We start from the raw sequence: 20,266 nt of genomic DNA, 5'->3' as shown, positions 1-20,266 counted from the left end.
GCTGTCCTCACCATCTCCTGCCCCTTGCTCTAGAGCTGGGCTCTCAGTCAGAACTGCTCTTATTCCAGAATACATACACCATTTCTCTCAACTAAACAAGAAATGCTGCCTTGTAAGTATATGTTGTACTATTTGTCACGACACACATGGGAAATACTTACAGCTCTGACTCTCAGAAGGTGTGATATGACAGACTGCAGTTCATCACTATAGTGTTTTAGTTCAGTAAATCTCCTGGGAGCAGGAAACAGATAATACATCATTAGTCATCAAGAAAGTAAGCTTTCAATAAATGCAAGATAGAGCCACAACGCTACACCAGCAAGATTGTATTGAAGTCTGGATTGTGTTGAAGTGACATTAGCTGATGACTCCTGAAGAAGTGGTTGCAGAGTTCAGTTCCCCTAAAGCAAACAACCCCAACACTTGTCTGACTACTAGTTTTTATATGCAAATGCTGGCAGTTCAGATCAATTTAAGAGATAACATTTTATGAGATGAGTAGTTAACTGAAATCGCTGCTATTCATTTTTTTCAAGGGATTTATAAAAGCAAGTGTTACTGAATAGGAAAGCTTAAAATAACTGTAAAGCCAAAATCAGCTGAACCATTCTGTTTAATAAAAACACATTCACATTTGTGACCTGACAAAAGAACTTCCCTTTCCAGCTGCTATCTAGCCAGTGTTGAGTACAGCATTTCAGACGCTCGGGGAAGCATTCACAATGCTTCCACCATTCTCACAATGCTTTCAAGGCTCAGCTGCGTGGAACTGTAATAGCTGTGCATGAAACCCTACTGAGAACTGGACCTACTTGTGGCTATAAGCAAGTTAGCACAGCTTAACCAGTCAGGTCAGTCACTGAGTGCTCACGTGCACACTGCCAGCCTGCTACTGCTGAGAAGCTTTTTTATCAGTCACCCCAATTAACCCTTGGTTTTAGTTTCAGTTGATACAAGTTAGGTCATCGCAATTAGAAAGCAGAGTCAATTATCACAGCTTCGCTAGGCACTGGTAACCAATTAAAGCACAGGAGCAGGCACTTCTGCATGCATAAACCCTCCCTGTTACAGTCAAATCTAACTCACAACTTACTCTGGCAGGCAGCATACAAGAACCTATTTCATTTAGGTAGAAAGCCAGAAATAGCTGTACCTAACTTACTAGCTACAGTGATCTGAAAATAAGCAAATCAGTAGCATGGAAGAATGCAACTAGAACTAAAGAATGGGAGTCTGAAGTTAGTCTTCCAAGCTGATGGTTAAACATTGAAAGAAAAAAAAAAAAAAAAAAAAACCCTAATCCCCCCTCATACATATGGCCAGGATTTGTACATCAGAATAGTTTGTGGCTAAGAGGCCTTATTGAAATGAGTCACATCACTTGCTTTGGGTGACCAAATACAAAATTCCAAGGCTTTTCATTTAACACTCCTTCCCCTACCAGCAAGTTCTCACCTGAAAAACTCTCCTCCCTGTACTCAGGAAGTAGAAGTTTTATTACCATTTCTAGTATTTCTGATCTCCGAGGAGCATCTTTTATAAGACTGTGACACACACACAGGGTTAAAGTACATAAAAAGATTTAAAAGCCAGCAGAGAAACTGTATGGGAAAAATAAATAGTCATTGATCTGCACAGTGGGGTTTTGAGAGCAATCTTTTCAGTTTACACTTTATAAAATATGCACCAGGGCAGCATGTCAGACAGCTGCAGACACAAACAGTGAAGATATTTGAAATAATTGAACTAAGAACAAAAGATTAAAAAGCATGCCTTCAGCTCAGGAAGACTCCCTTTCCCACTCCAGAAATTTATAATGAAAGGTGTTATTTACTCTGTTTTGTGGCGAGAAAGCTTTTAGGAATGCTGTACTCCCTGAAGGCAAGAGTCAGGAACCCAGGACAACTTTCAGCATCCTGGACTCCAGCAGCAATGTATCATCTCCCATACCAATACCTCCCCCGTATTAAAAAAAAGAAAAAAAAAAATCACCTTTGAATCAAGCTGCCCTATTATTGTCTCTGAACAGCACAAACCAAAGTGAAACTGCCTTTTGCACAATGTTTCCTATAAACTGAGTCTTAAGAATGCCAGCTCTCAGCAAAAATTGTTTTTAAGAGATTGATGGTGTTGTAGATCAGATGTTTATTTCTCAAGTATTTGCTCAAGCACTACTTAATACTTATGTAAAACAATAATTACAGTACCACCTAACTTCCAAACTGAGTTTGGAGAGGCGTATACAGAGATATTTACTTCCCAGTGCATTGTAACAAAAGAAGCTGTGAACCAAGATGTGATTGTGGCACTCAGCTACTGAAACAAGTCTAGCTCTCTTCTCTTGGTTTTACTGGTTCTGCAACACTACCAACAGTCCACATATTTAAGAACTAAGCAACCAAATAGAGCTTCAGACACAAATGACGAACAGATCAGTCCACAACTCTGTAAGGGAAATTATCAAGTTTCTTTGCATAAAGATGTTATGGTAATGGTACAGAAGAGTATTTCATTTATGGTAGGTGGCATTTCAATACAAGTTATTTACTTTGGGCATTTTACTCAACTGTAGGTCTCCAAATCAGTAAGGACAGTATTACAAGGTCAGTACCATTTGCCTGCTTTGTGATAGAGAACAGTTTTTGTGCTTTGGTGCTTTTCTGTTGGTTTTGGTTTTTAATTTTGCCTTTGGAAACAACATAGAGTTTTCTAAAGAAATCTTTCACCAAGAAGAAAGATATTGTTTTGATTCAAAGTACTAACGGAGAACAAAGGATAGAAGAAGAGGACGGGTGTGAATTCAAAAGAGGTCTGTAGGAGACAGACTGCAAATTTACCTCTGATAATCAGAACACCCAAGTTTTATCACTATATAATTCCATCAGAAAAGATATTAATTGCCTCACACAGGAAGAGCTTTAACTCCCAGTCTGCCTTTGACCTCCAAGAGCAGCATCACTTCAGCTGTTTAAAGTTCCTCACGTTGCTTTAAGCTAAGGGTGCAGTTACACAGCACCACAGGACAATTTGAACTGGCAGTTGCAGCAGTTTTTCATCTGGACCCTCACTGGTTCAGGCAGCTGGACATAGGCAGAACACCTACACTCCACACAGCAGTGCCATCAGTTATAGCAAGGTGAGCTTGCTGAACCCTCTTTACCACCCACTCAAACAAGCATCAAAGGTAACATAAAAGAGTAAGGAGCCAGACTGCAGGCAGCTCAGGCATTACTGTGCTAGACAAAGCAAGGCACTGTGCCTTCTCAAGCCACACATGCTATAGTCAGGGAGAGCCTTTTAATAAACAAATACAGGATACGCTCATTGGTTATTATACAACTTGTAAAATAGCTTGCCATCGTAACTAAGTGTTCAATTTGGAAGTTGCGTAGGTGGCAGAACACAACAGAAAGCAGGTGCTGTATCTCTTAAGCACTGTGAAGTCAGATATTCAGGGATTGTTTTTTTTACAATGCCTTCCTCCTATTTTCCTTGTATTAACTCTTTTTGTGCTTTTTACCAACCCGTATTTCAACAACAGCTTTGCTTTCTGAAACATTGCCTTGAAAGATATCAGTAAATGTCTCATCTCAGTATTAACCAGCCTTTCTCACGTATGGGCAGATTACTGGCAAAGTTTTCCCATCACATAAGAAGGGAAAGCAAACTCCCGCTGCTCGCAAACAAAAAAGATACAGGACTCAAGCATGGGGACAACTTCACCTATAATTACCATGACCTCATTCATAAATGTTCATATGCATTAAATACACACTAAAATACTCGCTGCCACAGGAGGCTGCAAAAATAAATAATATGAGCAAATTCCAGAAAAGAGGGCCTGGACCAACTCAGAGAAATCTGCCAATGGATATCAAGAAGTTCAGAAAAGTCTGTACCCTCTAACACCCTTGATACAATGCCCATGGGTGCTGGGAAGCATAAAGAGAACAGACAACAGAAAGCAGTCAGGCACATGCCCTGACCCTACAGAGCACATCCTGTTGCCACTGCTGGACAGCAGATCAATCCATAAGGGCTCTGCAGGTGTGCCTAACACTTATAAATGGAAATCAGCAAAATCCCTCGTCCTATTGCTGCATACTAATGTTTCTAACAATCACAGACTTGTAATGTTTCAGACTATTACAGTAGACACTCATATCTCCTCACACCACTGAGGGTTTGATCATCCTCCCATTATTCATCCTCATCCTTCTGACCAGTCTTTTAATCCATCAGATTGCTTTCAGTGCCTGTCTCCAAGTATCCCAAATTGCAGCAGAGCTGAACTGACCTCAAGACCTCCACAGGCATCTGTGAAATCTGGCAGTTTGGAGACAACTATGAACTACAGCACCAGCATGCATGCATCTAGATTTGTATACTAGCAGACTTTTGGAAAGATGTACTATCAATCTGTACTCTGTTCATGTTTGGAAAGATTTCATTGCAAGCAAAAATATTAAGTTATTTCTCTGGTCTGGTGTTGTGTGTTTTTATTTTATTTTACCTTCCCAAGCTTTTAATCTAGCTAGAAGGAAGGACTCATTTTCCATGAAGCGATGGCATTTTCCTGTTTTAGCAACACGATGTATCAAATCTGTTCATATTGCCTCCTTATTGATCTTCTGTTCAAAACTAAGGTGCAGAAAGATCATTTTTCTTTCCTGAATTTATTCTAAGGAGATAGAATAGTTTGTCATCTGAAGTTACAGTTGTAACTGAAAAGGGGAAAGGGAGGGAGGAAGGATGTGGAATCTTACTTGTCTGGGTTTTTCACTCTGAATGTTGCATTAAGAGCTTTTAATCTGGAATCTGCCTGAAAAAGGGGAAAAAAAGCTTTGTTAATTTAATGCAATTAAATTCCAGTGACAAAAACCTCAGCCTTCTGGCAGCATCATTAGAAAAAAAAATTCTTGCCTTCCTGGCATATTTAAATCTTCAGACACTGAACAAGTTGACACTAGCTGCCCTACATGTCAGATCTTTTAATAAGAAGTAGAAAACCAAGATATTTGTGTGAACTTGGGTGCAAACAGCATCCACTAGCATTAAGCTGTATAATCCCAAATCTCACAAAAATAGTTCCTTCTTAAAACGCTACACAAATCACGGAGTTAAGATACACAACCCTGCATTCTTTTTAGATGAAGCAATTAGGTAACATAAGACCATATGGACAAACTATTTTATATTTTTCAAACCAAATAAAACCAGTGGTAGATGACCTCTGTACGCTCTTTATTGCTAGGAACAGATCCCCAGTGAAATCAAAGGCATACATGGTGTTCTCTTATTTTATGAGTTGCTCTAGAGAAAATATGTAATTTGTATATCAGAGTAGAGCTATTTTTAATGCAGTGTTCTTTTCCATAACATAGCATATATAATCCTCCACAGAGGAAATTTCATACCTAATTAAAAAGGTAATTAGCTATCTTAATTTCTGTGTTGTTGTTTTACTAACGACTGTAGCAACAGCAGAGAATTTCCCTAAGAAGGTGGGTGGATTGTTTTTTTCTGCTTGCTCGTTTTATTTGTTTGGCTGTCTGGTTGTTTTTAAGTTCAACTGAATTTTTAAAAACTGTGCAATGGGAATTCACTCTGAAATAAAAGATACCAATGCAGATGAGACATCCCAGCCTCATCCACAGAGGTCCCAGATCACAACTTTTTGGGCATTCCACGTGCAGCTTACAGAAGGTTCATTTATACTGCACGAAAATCAGAGGATAAGTAAAAGGGCCGAAGTGTACTTCTGATCACAACATCCTTCTTTCCACTGGAAGTCCAATAAGGAATTTATCTTGTGAGATGTTCAAGATTTCCTACACAGCACTTCTAACTGGCACCACAACCAGCTAGCAGTAAGTTGTTACTGTTAGTAAATGACACAGCAATACTCTGTGCACTGGTTTCGCCAAAGCAGATTTTAAAGAGCTGTTTTGAACCGTACAGAGAATGGAATATGGCATTCTCCCAGACCAAGAAGGGAAGTGCTCCCTTCATGGCAAGTTCCACTTATAGTGGAAGGTCCACTGAAGAGATATGCCCTGCTCAAGACGGTTCCTCCCATCTAATGACCTGAGCAGAAAATATCTGCATTTAAACATTAGTGCAAGATCCTTTCACCTGGAACCACCTCCGTATTTGGAAGACACTTAGGAAAGCAACCAAGTTTAGGAAAAAACAACTAGAGTGAGAGTTACTGATGGAAAACTTCTGCATCACCATAGTTCTGTATCAGAACAGCAGCTTGCTAAATTTAGCTGTCTGTCTTTCCACAAGCAATACAAAGTCATCCACAAACCGAAATGTAGATGAATGAAACCTGTAAGAGTGATTGACACTGGAATAAAACAAGTTCATTGTCACTGCCAACCAATACTCCTCTACTAATACACTGAAAAGGAAAGGCAGTCGTGGCACTGAGAAGCACAAAGAACACAGAATACTGCAGTAACTCCAGCTCCCAGCCCAGCCTTGTATTTATTTAGAGGACTTCAAGGGCCTGTATGCCCTTGCACTTTTACTGATCTACCTCCACAGGTCATTATATGTCTCAGTCAGGTTTCAGGTAGTTTAGATTCACCCGTGTGTCATTCTCACATGTCCTTTTGCAGTTCAAAAACCACTTAGTTACTCTGCCGTTAATTAAAGCCACCCCCTGTAGGTAGCCACTGCACAAACATCGTGTTTATGTTCAAATGGCAAGCATCAAAGCCACCTGGGCTTCTTGGACAGCATATATGTGGGTTTACTCTTGAAAACAATCATCTCCCTATATTACAGTTACATGGCAAGTTTCTGCATTTTGCTACAGCCATGAAATGCTCTGAAGGAAGAGTGCAGCGAGTATAAAAGCACTGTCAGGAAGGAACCAAGACCTTGCCAGCACACAACATTCTAGGTTGGATTATTTCCTTGCCGTTAGCAGCATAGTAACTCCCACACACCACTCACAACCGTTTGCACCACACTGTTATGTAGTCAGAAAAACATCTGTCCAGTCTTAAACTTTACTTACAAGCATTTTCGAGGTAATTCTCTACCAAATGAAGTACAATCAAAGAGGCTTCATATAGTGTATTCCTACTGCAACGCCATAAGCATGTAAGTAAACTAAAGAGTGGGGGGAAATAACTGCTTTCTCATTCCTAAAGGATGGATCTAAGTAACAAATCCCCTGAAGAACAAAATTAAGTGTTGGGGGCTGGGAAGGGGGGAAAGACATGATTAAATGACACAGTTGGCAGAATAAACAAAGCCTCCAATATCAACATTCAACTATAACATGCTCAACTACATTGCATTAATGCCTAATTTAAAGTCAAGTTGGCCTGGTTCAAACCCTTTGGGACAAAATGCACATCCTGCTTTAATGCATCAGTAGCAGAGAGAGCAGAAGTGCCAGAACCAGTGGTCTGACTGTAGTCCTGCACGTACAGAGAGCCATTTTTTTTACACATATCTGTCCTCTAGCATAATGCTAAATAACCAGACAATGAGAGCTTTATCTACCCTTTAATGTTGAATAAAGAAAAGCAGCTTTTCCCCAGAATTCTTCAAAAAAGTTACTTTTCTTTAAGGAAAGGAGAATTGTAAAGGAAAAACTACATACAAAATCCAAACCAGCAGGAAAATGGGATTCAGCTCATCTTTCATTAGATTTAGAATTTGTTTTCAAGCATGCAAGTATTCTCAGCACTCTGCCGCAAGTTTTCTTTCCCTTTCTCCCAGAGTGTGCACTCCTGAACATATAAGTCAGTACAAACTTCCTGAACTTGTTTGAAAAGGTTGAACTTGTAGCTGAAATAAAGGTCTATGGACCAGGAAAATAGAGTTGTTGCATTATGAATACCAGCAAAAAGCAAGCCCTACCATGAAAAGAGAAATTTATTCTCACAAAGTACTGGTAACAACGTTCCTTGGACACTGAGGTTAAGAGCACTAGTAATTTTCTTCAGCTCTAATTATTTGGAAAAACAGAGCTGTGATTTCATGGCTTGACCACATTACAGTGAACAAAAGCTCAGTATCTGTCCCCACATGGTAACTTTTCCAAGCTTAGCCCAGCAATCTGTTAGATTCTTAGTTTCACATCCTGGCCAGCATCAACTCACTGTTATCGATGTGGATAGCACTACTATAAGACATGATTCTGTGAAACAGATAAGGTGCACCAAATTCACCTGTTTTAGTCCTTTTTAGCACAAAGTCCTACAATTCAGACTCCTCTGCTTGCATCAACATACAAAAGCGCTACAATGATCTCAAGTTCATTAGCTGTAAAGCTTCTAAGGATGACAGCTCCCACTACTAGCAAAATTACAAGGCTGAGCACTGAATATCATAAGTTTTAAACTTCCTACAGAATCTGACAACTGAAGACTTACCCATTACATGCTATGAGCGTGACTTTTTTCTTGCAGTTACAAGTAAGCATTAAGAAAAGCCTTTAACTCATTTTAACATCAAAGTCTTTCGTAGCTAGTTGAAAATGCGCATGCTGAAGTGTGTGCAGCCCAGTCACAAGATAGACATTTATAATAATTACCTTTAACTGAAATCCAGTCTCATTCACCATTTCTTTCCATCCACCTTCCTAAAAATACAGAAAAAGAAGGTACTGTTACAATGAATTAAGAATGCCACTGCTTCCTCAACTCTCTGTACCATAACTGTATCAGAGCTGAAAGAAGAGTTCTCAGTAAGCTTGAGTCCTGCCTCAGCCACCCTCTCCACCTGATTTCAAGAACATGAGTTAATAACATACTGTTATGTTCTGCTTACATGCTAAGCTCTGCCCCAAAACCTTAAGGCAGAGCACATACCAAGAACATACAGGCAATGACTGATGTCATCTGTTCACAGTGCATGCACAGTCCTCTTGTTCACCTGTAATGGCTGTTCCATCACCAATTCCATATTGCTACTCATTCAGGTTTGTTTGCACATTAAGCTGTGCTAGTGCAGACATACCTACTTGGGATGCTATTTGGGAATCTCTGATCAAAACACAGAACAAAGACACTCCTAAATTTGAAAAGTGTGGAATGCAGCGTTTTGGCTAACAACCAGATTACAACTGTTGGGATTACACAGGAGTGGATCACAGTTCAAAACTGAAAGCTAAAGAAACTTCCAAAAAGAAAATTGGAAGCTAGTACTCTCTCTGCTGGCAGCCATACAAGATGCTATTTCAGGTTTAGTTCTAGGAAAGCTTTCCCAACCAACACACACTAACTTGTCAGTATGATGCTCTAAAGGGGTGGGAATTCTCTCTTAGGAGCCTCCTAACTAGACTGGAATAAAACCATAAGGTGCATTAGAAAGCCAACCGTACAACTGCAACAGGCCGTTAAGATGCTTTTACACATACAAGCCTTTTCCACCCAAATGTATTCATGTTGTCCATCCTTTCCCTAAACCGTGAACAAGCTCAAGATCAATGGAAGGAAAGAGAAAGAAAGGATATTATCTTAAAGAAATAATCACTAGAAATACATATTTAGGAAGCACATCATTTTACCATACCTGTGTCAAAAATGAATAAAAGATTTTGTCTTGGCAAAGCACAGGATGCGAAGCCACACGTAACAAGAAGTTTTCCAGGCCAATTCTTCTTCTCTCCACAAAGTCTGGATCCATATTATCTGCTGATAGTTTATGCCAAACAAAGTCAGCCTATTTAAAAAGAAGAGTGTTAATGGCAAACAAATAAGAAACAATATGAAGCAAGCTGCAGTCACAGCTTACTTACCCTTTTTTCTGGCAAAGGTGGAACAACAATATGTGGGTAAGTAACTAACAAATAATTCCTCAATAATTCAAATTCACTGTAACGCCGCCACAGGGAGTCCACTGGGGAGCACTGTCCCTCATTCTGGGACTCAACAGCTCTGAAAAATAAAACAGTTTGAACATTAGTAAGCTACCATCAGCTCAGTTGTAGAGATGATCTTAAGAACAGTTGCTCAGTAAAGATTAAGATCAAGTTTAGCACTAGTTTCATGTCTACACACTTCATTTAAAAGAAAATAATTCTGCTATCTGCCTGATAGCATTCAACTTCTGCACGTGCCAGGAACAGGAAGAAGTCAATGAATTTTCATCACACCACAAGCAAACAGGTAGGTCACAGTCTAGTTATGTAAGTGGCTTAGTTCACATCACTATAGAATTAGATATATTTCTCTTGGAACAGTTGTTAGGCTTCAAGCCAACACCATTTCATGAGCAGCTAAAGGAAACAAAGCATTACAAGAAAGAATTCACTATTCGTTGGGAGTGTCTTCACTTATAAAGACAAAAGTTGTATCAGTGCAATAGCCAGAAGAGTTAAAAAGTATAATTTAGAATTAAAAAAAATGCTTAAGGTTTTTTTTTCTGTTTTGAGAAACGTGACAAATTTCAAGTCACATCCAATCTTTTGTTTGGAATAGTATCTTTCCATAAGTAAGACTAAGGATGTATAGTCTAATAAACTAGGTCAGGATAAGGTGAGCAGGTACAAAAATTGATGTATCTGAACATTTTGTTGAACACTTAAAGCCAACAACATCTAGCAAGGGACTAAAGGATTGTATGTTACTATAAAAGGAGAAATGGAATCTTATAGGACTGAAAAGTAACATAAAAACCATTTTTAAAAGTCTTCATACAAGACATTTAAAGCAACACAAATTCTTTGCAATATCATAAAACAAGCATCAGGACGATAACACTTCTTGGCAGTTAGCATATGCCAGAATAAACAGAGAGACTTCAGACACAGCCCTTAACAGAAACCAGTGATGTCTACATCTACCTTAGCTCTTACATTAAGTGACTACTCAACGTACGAGCCCTGACAGAAACCTACGTGGAACAGTATTAACTCTGCTGTGAGATTATCACAGATTATATGAACCTGGAAGGAACTCTGCAAGTCTGTAGTCCAACTCTTGCTAAAAACAGGTTGCTTGGAGTCATTTCCAGTTGGGTTTGAGCATCTCCAAGTGCAGCAACTCTACAGCCACACTAGCAGCCCATTCCCATGCTTGAACGTCCTTAAAGAAGTTTTTTTCTTAGGTTTAAATAGAATTTCCTGCATTTAAATTTGTGGCCACAGCTTCTCATTCACCCTGTGCAGTTCTTGAACTCATAAGAACTTCATGGAGTAATGTTATAAATATATCAGAAGAGCACACATACTATTCAATACTTAACTGTGTTTATCCCAGGTAACTGAAGCTGTAGGAAGAAGACAGACGAGGAGAAAGAATAAGAACAAGGATGCATTCATTTAAAACAAAAACAAAACCACAATTCAACACAGGCTGCTGCAGATGAATACTCTTTGAGATTGACTTCAAAAAACAGCCAGCACACTGCTGACAGCCACCAAGTCACACTGCAAACATCCTACAGCTCATCTGTAGGAAGAACTTCCTTACTGTAGAGTGCTTTGACCTTAAGTTGTAACTGCAAGCACAGTGCTTTGGAGAGCCTAGGCTTAGCACTGGTCTGACAGGCTGTGCAGCACTCCTCCCTACTGGAACACTGCACAGCTTAAGCATTTCCAAAACTCTCTGGTTTACTGTGAAGTGGGTGTTTAGCAACTGTACTGTTGCTGAGCTGGAGGCAGATCTTAACAGAAAGGGAATTAAGTTACCATGCCTCAGATTAGTTGCTTGGCTGCAAGCTGAAGGCACAAACCTGACATTCCTAGAGAAGAAACTACCAGTAGGACCTAGTAAATAATTTGACCATTCAAGACAAATAAAAGTACTTAAGAATCAGGGATCCTTCTCACCTCCCATTTCTGCAGCTATCACTCAGTTGTTCTGGCTTGCAACACAGGTTTCAACAGCACTAACTTCTGCATGGATTATCTCTGATGCCTAAGCAAGGCTGCCCCCCATCAATACAGCATAGGATGATGTGGATGCTAAGAACACACTGCACAAACTAACATGAAGAAAATAAAACTGCAGGCCAGGACAACAGGGTTCATTCTCACTGGCAGACAGAGGTGCTGCTCTCTTCAGCCTATAAACCCAAACAACTCCCAAGTCAATGCAAGTCTAATCTAACACTTGTCGCTTTCTGACTTATCTTGTGAGTCCCTACAGCATCAAGGAGGTCAGCTCAGAGAAGAATGAAATGGAAATTACTTTTCTTGAAAGTATCTGGTACAGATACTCCTACATCACTCTCAAATATACTTTTTTAGAAATGTAATTTCTAAAGACATTAAAAAGAACTACCCAGATTTTTATTAGTGCACGTTTGCAATTACATAACTCAGTATAGCTCTCTCATTTCCAATACAAGTGCAGTATAAATAAGAAGCATAAAGTTCAGTAACTTGTTTTCCATAACTGACCTCTCTTAACTCATACAACTCTGCCTCACCATTCCTCCTCATTTTCACCAAGTCGGCTTCACAACCTTACAGCTGTATTTTTCTTAACACTTCCCATTCCTGCGCTTGACTCATATTATCACCAATTTTAACGTAAGTGTGGAAAAAAACCTAAAACTGCTCTGCTACAAATAAGAGAAAACAAACAGAAATCAAGAAGAATCTATTCATAAATTTGAAAGCAACTTCATAGATCAAGGTGTGTTTGATAAAAAGCACGTGCTCTACATCTATAGCGTGGATTTCATGTTAGAAGGGAACACACTTACATTGCAGGTTCCCATCCTTCAAATACATCAGCAGGACCATCGTGTATTTTAATAGTGCAGCAGTCCATTTATTGTTTGCAGTGGTTCAGGTCAATACACCATCAATAAATTGTCATTGTAAGAGAACGTGGCCTTCTGATAAGACAATGTTCCAGTGCAAATTCTGTCTTTAATGCTTCGTGACTGTTTTGCATAGATAATTATGAACTGGAAGCCATAAGGACAGGCCATTTTGAGCCTCAACTGTGCTTCCAGAGTACCTGCTATATCAGCTTCATACTTGCCAGAACTAACAAGACAACATCAGCCAGTCCTTGGAACCCTGCTCCAGAAAGGAAGGGGAAATCCACAAAGGTACTCGTTACACTTAACACCTTCATTACCATCTAATTTTTTAGACCACGTTATGAACTCTACCATTAAGTTCAAGTACTGCACACCAGTTTCAATTAAGATTATAATCACTTGTTGACATTCTGTCAAACTTCTCAATTTGTTTTGGTTTTAAAAACATAACGTAATACTTGTACGGTCTGCAGGCAGGAAAACCATATGTTTCCTCTCTAAGTACAATTTTAACAATGCATGTTATTCATTGAATGAGACTGCAGAAAAAAAAAAGATAAAACTAAAACCTGAAAGCTTTTACACTCATAACTGATGCTATCATAAGCGATTAGAAGACTACATTACTCCAGAAGCCACATTCATTTGCCTTAATTCAAAGTGCCGATGCGAAAACTTCAGTCCACCTAAATAACTTCTTCCCATTTAAAACTAATTATCTGAAATGAGCCATTAAACAGTTCTTCATGTAATAAAAAGAGGAATGGCTGCAAAATATTAGAGAAGGGAACATATTGGTGTGCTTCCTTATGAATCCTATAAGCACCTCACCAACTGCAGAGGCAGCACATCTGCTTTCAGCCCCCCAATCTCCCCACGTCCCAGGAGCAGCACCTGCACTCTCCTGCAGCAGACAAGGTTCACCTTCTACGTACAAGAACATCAGTTAAGAAAGTTGGGAAGCTTTGTCCATTAGCTATCTAGAAACAGTGGGAAGCTTTGTCCATTAGCTATCTAGAAACAGTCTGCATATTTAAGCCTCTCAACAAACATAAAAATGATTGCTATAGATCAGCTCCATACTCTGTAGGTTGCCTCAAGTTACCAGTCGAGCTGTAAGACAGAGAGGCAGTTCTGTTGTCAGAAGGCATCATCTCACTGTGAAAATCATCAGCTAAACAGCACACTGTATTTAACTAAAATACACATCTATTAAGCAGGTTAATGATTCATTATATCAACTGACTAAAAAAATCAGCTGGATAGTCAGTTTTCAGCTCTCCCATCTTTCTCCATGACTCTTTCTCTAATGACTCTTCCCTCCTTAAAGCTCACACTGAATTGATTGTCTCCTGCTTTTCCTGACACACTCTTTGAAGGCACCAGCAACTCTCCGTGACTGAGAAGGACTGAAAAAGATCTGTATTTTTGCCATTATATCAGGAGCTGTTATACCCCTTTGGACATTTGTTCCATGCTCCCCCTGGGAAGCACATGCTGGGCTCCCAGCCTCACCCAACACAGAACAGGAGATTTTGAGAAAGGAACTCAAAGAAAGCGCCACAGAGGATAAATCCTTGAAGTCCTACAGTGCAGCACTGGTAGCACTGAACCCTGATCTAGCTGGCTACAGATTTCCAAGTCCATTCTTCCCACAGAGCAGTTTTTGTGCAGTCAGTACTGGGCTGCAAGAAGTTGTGCTCCTTTTTCCTTTAAAAAAAAAATAGTTATTACCCTCATTACTGGGACCATGAGGACGAGGTTAGGGATCCAAACGCCAGCAGGGACGGAAGCAGAGTTAGCTTAATGGAAATGCTCTGGTACTACAGTAGAGATTGTTTACTTTAAAGGATAACAGGAAAGAAAGGCATCCCCATACAGACTATAATTAAAATGAACTGCAGTTCAACAGAGAGCTTTTAGAGGTGCTCTATATCCTAGTTAAATCTAAAAAAAAAAAAAAAAAAAAAAAAAAAAAAAAAAAGACCAGGAGTCAAATTCTGAGTTTTATACAATCTCTGTTCTTGTGGTTACAAGAAGAAACTGGCATGAGACACAGATGCCTGAATTTCCACTAAGCAAGCAATTGTGAATATATGAGGTTCTGGATACTTGCCTCTTCCCTTATAGGAAGCAAGTGACATGCTGAGCACCCACATTGCAAGGAAAAGCATTTAGTTACAAATTCTTATCATTAAGTTGTGCATTCTCCTTAATGCCATCTTGCACAGAGGTAGAAGTGTTCATCTGTTCTCTCAGGGAGAGCGTAAGAACGGAGTTATTTTTAAGTAACAGTGCAGTTTAACAGAAGCTGTGAAAGAAACTGACTTCAAGACTAATTTAACGGAAATAGCTCACCAAAAAAATCCACCAAGCTAATGCAGAAAGGTGTAAACCAACACTGAAGGAGATGCTTTCAGGAAGCATGACCCTTGGAATTGGCTGAGGTTCTGCAGTCTGCAGCAGGGAAGTTTGTTTTGTCTCATTAGGAAAAAAAAAAGAAAAAAAAAGAAAAAAAAAAAAAAGAAAATCTATCCTGAGGTGTAATGACACCAAAAAAAAAGAAAAAGCAAATGAAAGTGTGAGAATGCCAGTAAATCTTCTCACTTCAAAAAGAAAAATAAAGCAACATCATTACCTACATTCTGTAAAAAGTTTTATCAGAGCTAGTGAAACTAACGTGTTAAAAGTTTAGGTACTCAGCTCCTGTTCTATAATAAATGTATGGTGGCTGTAATTGCATCCACCTTGTGCCTCTTATTCAGCAAGCTGCACACAGCTCTTCAATTCAAACTGAAATTAAATCCTAGATAGCAGTACCAGCGGAACCCCAGTTCACATAAATGTAATGCAACTATTATTAAGTGGTCTTCCTTTTATATTACTATAAACTGAGTTTTATTCCTTGGCTACAAAATATCCTATTACCCACAGACAAATTGCTGTGAAGCCCACCTACAGCTACAGGCTCAGCAGGAAGCACAGTTAATAGCCAGCAATTATATTTATGCAAGAAATTTTGCCTTCTCAGCAAAAGGAATAGAGAACCTATTTTATTAGAGATGTGACAAACCCACATTTTCAATAGTTACGCGACAAACATGAAATTGGTCTCAGTATTTGCTGACCACAGAATGAAATAAATCTTAATGAAAGAAGGCAATCTGAGCAGCAAAACACTTTTGCCACTGAGAAAGAACCAGTGGGAAAGACTGGTGGGGGTGAGATTAATGTAGGGATGATCGAGAGATGCAGTCAGCGTATTCTGGGGCTGCACAGAGGTGCCCCCAGAGTACCCTCCACATCACAGCTAGACAACAGTGATGCCAATTTTCCTTTCATTGAGAAACAACACTGAAGGAAAAACAGGATTACTTATGTGAGAAGATAAGATTTTCAATTTCAATACACTGTGGAAGTATTTTTAAAACATCTCAGCAGCTCTCAAAGAGCTGTGATATTTGAAAAATAAACCTTGCTTCTAATTTAGATTTTATTCATAAAATTAAGAAAAACATACTAAATACACCTCTGGAGATCTGCTTCACAGCCTGACTGGCGTGTCACTTCACCAGTTAAACAAATGAAGCAGACTTTTAACCAGCAAATGGAGGACTCATGTTAGTGCTGCATTTTGCACAGGCTGAAGAGTTCAAAACTGTAACTGCTTTGTTTCAGAGGGTTTTTATCAGTACAGCTCATCGCTCCTGAGGCAAGACCCAAAGGTTAGAACTGCTAACGTGGAGAAGCTAGAGACAAAACTCCTAATAAAGTCTGATCTTAATATCCTTGCTTCAGCTGAGTAACGTGACCCCACACAACAGGAGTCACCTGTGACTGGGAAGGAGCCCTAAGTAAGACATTTCAAAGCTTTGTTTGCTACCCAGTACTTAAAACTGAGAGTTGCGCTTGTGATATCAACTGTGCTAAACATACTCACATTACTAATCTTACCAATAGGAGAAGATTAAAAGCAGTGAGCTCTGCAGTGAAAGTTCAAGCTAACACAAAGGAAGGAAACAGTTAATTAACCCTTACCCTAGAACACTTACCAGGACTTCTGCTCGATCCAATCACACTTCAAACACGAGTGGAGCCATAAATTTTGACCACATGACCTAAGTCAAGAGACTCCTTTATTTCCTTGTGATTCCAGACAAGTCCAACCATTACTTCAGACCACAAAGCACAACCTCTCTCACACACAAGCTGCACATACAACACTATATATACTCATGCAAATTTATCCAGGCCATACAGTTGTTGACACCATGTTAAAGCAATATCTTTCAAGCACACATTTTTCCATCTATCTTCAAATGAAGAATTACAGTGCACAGTTAAGCAAGACCAGCATTAATATTGAATTGGAGATCAGATGCCAAGTTTTTGCAGGAAAAGATCCTCCAGAGTATGTTGTTATCACTTAACAAATCATAAACCAACTAAATCCTCTCAGCGACTGTTCCTGAATATTTTCACGGGGGAGGGAGGGGAAGCCTGTTTGGAATGGCACATCTGAGCCTACTGAGAGCGAGTTCTCATCACCCACCTTGTCTCAATGAGGTAAGCAGTATATGTTTCTTGCATGTTCATGGCATTTCTCCCAGTCCGTTTCTCTGCTTCTGAAACGGTGATTTCCATTTTCTTTGCTAAGCAGTCTTCCATCTTTTCAGAGGAGGGAAAAGAAAATTCATGTAACATTCACCGCACAAAGCAAAGGCTGCCGACCCTACCTCCCCTTTGATCATTACCACAATAGGATAAATCTTTTAGCAGCATTTCATTCTACATCCGTTTGTAAATCTGGCACATAACATGAAAAGAGAGAACTTGCTTTCAGGGGGGAAAAAAAAAAAGTCAACAAGCAGATAGCTTCAGAGACCAGAAGTTAGCAAAAGCCAGGAAGAGAACAAACATTTCCCCTGCACATAACAGCTTAACTCCAGAAAAAGAAAAAAATAAGATAAAAGAAGAAAAAAGAAAAAAAAAAACACAACAACTAACAGTACCAACAGTGCCCCATACTTCCTAACAAATCAGTTCCCTACTACCAGCACATCCCTCCTCCAAACACCTGGGGCACAGCACTACTCCCCTCTTACAGGAAGAAGAGCACACAGTGAGATTTCAGTGCTTTGCTTTTAACTCTCAAGAAGGATCTTCTCCCACAGTCAGGCAGAAACCAGTAGGACCACATCAACCCCCTGGAAAGGCTGAGCTCCGGGGACCTCCCACTGAATCCAGCAGGGAGAGAGAAACTCCGAGCGTGTATGCGTGAAGGGAGGGGGGCAACCTGATAAGTAAAAATATTAATTACAATTATCAGCATCCGGCGCTATGGCCGCGGGCAGACAGCGCGAACACCAGCCGAGGAGGAGGGGACCCGCGTTCCCGGAGCGGACAGCCCCGGACCGGTAGAGCAGAGCCGCTCCCGGCTGCAGCCCCTTCCGCAGCGCAGGACGCCCCTCGGCCGAGCCCCGCGCCCCTCCCCGCCGTAGCGGCGCCGCGTCCGGGCGGCGCAGCTCACGAAAGCCCGGTGCTCGGCCCCGCGGGTAGGCCGCGCCCGGTCCGGCGGACCAGAAGCGGTGGGACGGGCCGCTCCGCCAACCTCCGCACCTCACCGTGGCTGCCGGCTGCTCCGGGAGCGGGAGGTCTCCGGCGGGCACGGCGCCGTCCTCCTCCGGGCGGCTCTCGCTCGCTTCGGCCTCGGCGCTCTCCATGGCGATAAGGGGCTCGGCTCCTCGCTGCGCGCAGGCGCCGAGGCCGCTCCGGCAGGCACGGCGGGCCCGGCCGCAAGGCACGGGGCGTGGGGCGCCTAGCAGCCCGGCCTGCTCCGGGCGCGGCGGTCCGTCCGGAAGGTGTTGGCTTCCTGCCCTCCGCTGTTCGCTAAAGGCACCTCCGGAGCGTCCGGCCGGCCGGGCACCGCGTTCCTGAGGGGTTTCTGATTCACCCCCCTCGTTTCCGTGCTCTTCCATTGCCGGACAGCTGCCTCTTTGCTTTACGGAGTCTCCTTCACTGGCTACTAACTTTCTCACAAGATGTTTGTTCACATTTGGCAGCTCGCTGTTTTCTTTTTAAAGCTCACCAGCCCGTTATTTCTCCACGCTTGCTCCTTTATGTCACTCCTTTACAGGCACCGAAGGACTCTGTTGTGCTGTGCTCACTCTCACCTCTGCCCCATGTTCTACCCCTGGTGGGAGATTGTTGGTACCCTTCTCCCTCCCTGTTGAAGCCTCATCACTCAAGAGATAACTGAGTGGGTACAGTCCCCACAGTTCATCTCTTGGAAAGCTGCTGTTATTTAATAAAAGTTTCAGCTACCTCCTTTCTTCTCATTCAGCAGGAGCAAACAATTCTCTGCCTTTCTATCCTTTTGGAAAGATGTTCAGCAGCTCTGGCACTAAGATTCTGCCAACCATCACCATGAAAATGTTCCTGGTGCAAATATATCCATGTTGTGCTGTGTACAATGGACCCACACCTCTGTCATTGCAGCCCTTGGGTTTACTGCCCCACAAAGCTGCAGTGCCACACCGTCTTTATTCAGCTACCAAATCAAACAAAGAAGTTCCTCCAGTTGTGCCTTTCTCAAACTTAGCTTAAAGCCAGCTTAGGGAACAGAAGAGCTGATGGTATAGGTTTCATTGCTTTGCTTTCTTCTGCTTTGAGTAGGAAATATTTTTTTAGTAATAACTAGAGCTGAATTTGCATACATTTTTCATCCCCAAATTAATCTTTCTCTTTCAACAACAATTAAAATAAATCACAAAGTCCCCTTTGAAGACCCCACAAATGAATATTTGGCGTCTGGTTTCTATTCTGTTGTCTTCAATGTTTATTCAACGTTTTCCTCAGATTGTTTGAACTGATACCTCAGTCCCTCCTTTCCCACCCCTCCACCACTGGGGCTGGATGGAGTTTCCCAAGCTTTTTCAGCAAAGAACAAAAGTTTTTTTACAAATATGTGAACTATGATCTGTCCTTTCAATTGATTGATTTAGGATTTGTTTTCTAAACCCGAAGTCCAGTTTAGATGTAAGAGCGTGATTGTACATTGTAAGACAGAGTCTGTTTTCCATTAGGGTATGGTCTTTTTATGTTTACTCAAGATGTACATTAAGATACATACCTTGTATCAATTACACTCACATTTGCAGGATGTGCATACTGAAATTTTTCAGATCCCTATCAGAGATGTAATGGAAATATTTATGTGAAGCTCATAGAGGACATCATCCTTCGTGTTAAATATTTTTATTATGGAAACGATGTTATCAATAAAATACAGCAATGTTTTGCAGTTGTAACATCCAGTCATTTCAAAAACTATTTTCAGCTTTGAATTTTTTTTATTATTCCTAAAAAGTAGAGTCATGGCATAGTACAGATATGGAGATAAATGAATACAGTGTGTGTTGGAGAGGGATAATGACAGAGAGTCCAATCCGAGATGACAAACATGGACAGCCCTCAGAGACAATACAGCCTGGGAGCATTAGAGGGAAGTATGAGG

General features: G+C 40.7%; 1 protein-coding gene across 1 annotated transcript in view; it reads right to left on the bottom strand.

Moving 5' to 3' along the window:
• SNX4 (sorting nexin 4) overlaps positions 1 to 18,709 on the bottom strand; it is a gene marked incomplete at its 3' end in the record, with an annotated part of 29,566 nt that extends 10,857 nt beyond the window's left edge. The window contains exons 1-7 of the mRNA XM_079539114.1: positions 18,375 to 18,709; positions 17,303 to 17,418; positions 9,770 to 9,908; positions 9,544 to 9,693; positions 8,564 to 8,611; positions 4,770 to 4,825; positions 162 to 234 (exon numbers count right to left, since the gene is read on the bottom strand). Of these exons, the coding sequence (XP_079395240.1) occupies positions 162 to 234; positions 4,770 to 4,825; positions 8,564 to 8,611; positions 9,544 to 9,693; positions 9,770 to 9,908; positions 17,303 to 17,418; positions 18,375 to 18,473 (681 nt within the window). The 5' untranslated portion in view covers positions 18,474 to 18,709. The remainder of the gene's footprint in view (positions 1 to 161; positions 235 to 4,769; positions 4,826 to 8,563; positions 8,612 to 9,543; positions 9,694 to 9,769; positions 9,909 to 17,302; positions 17,419 to 18,374) is intronic.
• Positions 18,710 to 20,266: the final 1,557 nt, after the last annotated feature.

Source organism: Tetrao urogallus (assembly GCF_951394365.1).
Source record: "Tetrao urogallus genome assembly, chromosome: 8".
NCBI lineage: Eukaryota > Metazoa > Chordata > Aves > Galliformes > Phasianidae > Tetrao > Tetrao urogallus.
This window is presented reverse-complemented; position numbering and strand designations above follow the sequence as displayed.